The 2,657-nt window shown below is 39.3% G+C and overlaps 1 protein-coding gene across 1 annotated transcript in view; it reads left to right on the top strand.

Moving 5' to 3' along the window:
* The first annotated feature begins 695 nt into the window (after window positions 1–695).
* The window catches only part of LOC106516872 (protocadherin alpha-8), a 15,804-nt gene continuing 13,842 nt past the window's right edge, over window positions 696–2,657 (top strand). Inside the window, exon 1 of the mRNA XM_014007439.1 lies at window positions 696–2,622. Within this exon, the coding sequence (XP_013862893.1) occupies window positions 888–2,622 (1,735 nt within the window). The 5' untranslated portion in view covers window positions 696–887. The remainder of the gene's footprint in view (window positions 2,623–2,657) is intronic.

The following is a 2,657-nucleotide window of genomic DNA, read 5'->3' as shown; positions in this document are numbered from 1 at the left end:
GCTTTTTACTGCGCCATAAAGTTTATTTTCTGAACATGTTGGCATCCAACTTAAGTCCATTAAAATCGACTGTTTTGGTAACTTACACATTAGGTTAATGATAGCAAAGTCAGAGACAACTTCTGAAGAGGTAAGGTCAACAGTTGAACTCATGACCAATTGACATAACTTGGTTAAGTAAATGTTTTTTTTTCTTTTTCTTAAAGTGATCGACAATGATTTACTTTGTCATATTGGGGGATTTTTCAGAATATTTGAGCCTTAGAACGTTTATTTAATTATTTGCATCTGGAAATAACTTTCATAAATGTTTATCACTTTTTCTCTTTTTTATATTTGACAGTTTTGACTTAAATAAGTTATTTCTGTAAAAAAAAAAAAAATCGTATTTGCCCGTGTCCCTGGAAGTTTAGGCCTGTAATAGTAAAATATAAACGCGTGTTCTTGCATGTATTTTTTCTATGGTTCTATGGCAATAGGTTGTGCAAAAATCTTTTTTTTAATTGTCATCATACAGGTTTATTCGTGTAGGCCTATTATGTTTTGCGTTTTAAGGGTGACTCTAAATCATTTACAAAATAAATAAATAAATAAATTAACATTTAAATGAACAAAAATAAACTAAATGCGTGTAAAATAACTGCTCAACACTTGGTGTCAGTGATACTCAACAATTCCCTCCAGCTGGTAGCACGTCACCTCTCCACGTATGGATCTTTCATTTTTCCAGAAGAAGCAAGCCGTGTGAAAGTGCGCAAGCGGCTGCACAAATCAAGATATATTCTCACATTTTTTTATACATAACGCATATCACCAAACCTCCAGGAGCAGAGGCTGGATTTTAAAATAAGGAATTATCACGGACTTCCCTCTGCCATCATTTTGCTATGGAACAAAGAGGAGGCAAATCACGGAGGGAGCGACATTGTTGGTTCCTTTTGTTTGCTTTGAACGCTGCATGGAGCGGGGTTTTTGCGCAGCTCAAATACTCCATWCCCGAGGAGGTTCAGGGTGGAACTGTGGTTGGAAACATAGCAAAGGATTTGGGGCTAGATAAGAGTGCTCTCCAAAACAGAGGGTATCGCATTGTGGCAGGCGCAACCGAGCCGCTGTTTGAGGTGAATGCGAACGACGGCGTCCTGTTTCTGAAAAAGAAAATTGACAGAGAGGAGGTGTGCGAGCGGAGCAGTTCGTGCGTAATTAACCTCAAAACGGTGTTGGAAAACCCGCTTGAGATTCACTATGTGACTGTTGAAATTCTGGATATTAATGATCACTCGCCTGTTTTTCCTGAGAAAGAAAAAAAGCTGGACATTTCCGAGTCGGCTCTGCCGGGGGCGAGGTTCCAGCTGCAGGCTGCGGGTGATCCAGATGTGGGCCAGTTTTCTATCCAGCAATACAAACTGAGCCAAAACGAACATTTCAGAGTTGAGGTGAAAGACCGCGGAGGAGATCGAAAAGTACCATTTTTAGTCCTGCAGAAGCAGTTAGACAGAGAGACAGCTGGGAAGCACAGGCTGCGTTTAACCGCTGTAGATGGAGGCAAACCGGCCAAATCTGGAGACATAGACATTATTGTGGATGTGCTCGATGTTAATGACAACTCCCCAGTTTTCACTAAYGAGGTGTATTCTGTCAAGATTATGGAAAATGTTCCTATTGGTACTACAGTGATTCAGATAAATGCAACAGATTTGGATCAGGGAGCAAATAGTGAAATAATTTATTCATTTGGTAACGAAGTTGATCCAAAATTACTGAAGCTTTTTAGTATAGATGAAAACACAGGTGAAATCAAAGTGATAGGACAGGTTGATTTTGAAAAAGATAAAATTTACGAAATTGACATTCAGGCATCTGATCAGGGACCGGTTCCTTTAACAAGTAGTAAAAGTGTTACATTAAATGTTATTGATGTTAATGATAATGCACCGGAAATTGAAGTGATGTCATTTTCTAGCTCCATAAAAGAAGATTCAAATATTGGAACAACTGTGGCTCTAATCAGTGTTAGTGATTTAGACTTTGGGACAAATGGAAAAGTAATTTGCATGATTAAAGAGGATGTACCTTTTAGTTTATCTCCATCTTTACAAGAAAATATGTATGCTGTTATAACCAGGTCACAGCTAGACAGAGAGAATGTAGTTCAATATGATGTCACCATTACAGCTAAAGACACTGGTGAGCCCTCATTTTTGACTGAGAAGACTATCAGGGTGGTTGTGTCTGATGTTAATGACAACATTCCAGAATTTTTATCAAGCCCTTACACTTTTTATATTAACGAGAACAACAGTCCTGGGGCCTTTGTGTTTTCTGTAAAGGCCCAAGATCATGACGAAGGTGAAAATGCTATCATTTCCTACCATCTATCCAGAGATTTAAGTGGAAATAATAAGCTGAACTCATTCTTAAGCATAAACTCTGAAAATGGAGATATTGTGGCACTGAAGAGTTTTGATTTTGAGAGTCTGAAAACTTTCCAGTTCCAAGTTGTGGCCACAGATTCTGGAGCTCCGTCTCTGAGCAGCAACGTGACAGTGAACGTGTTCATTCTGGATCAGAACGACAACGCTCCAGTCATCCTGTATCCAGTCAGCTCCAACGGTTCTGCTGAAGGCGTGGAGGAGATTCCCCGCAACGTGAACGCAGGA

Source organism: Austrofundulus limnaeus, unplaced genomic scaffold, assembly GCF_001266775.1.
Source record: "Austrofundulus limnaeus strain Quisiro unplaced genomic scaffold, Austrofundulus_limnaeus-1.0 Scaffold1, whole genome shotgun sequence".
Taxonomy (NCBI): Eukaryota; Metazoa; Chordata; class Actinopteri; order Cyprinodontiformes; family Rivulidae; genus Austrofundulus; species Austrofundulus limnaeus.
Note: the sequence above shows the minus strand (reverse complement) of the source record. Positions and strands in the feature narration are given on the sequence as shown.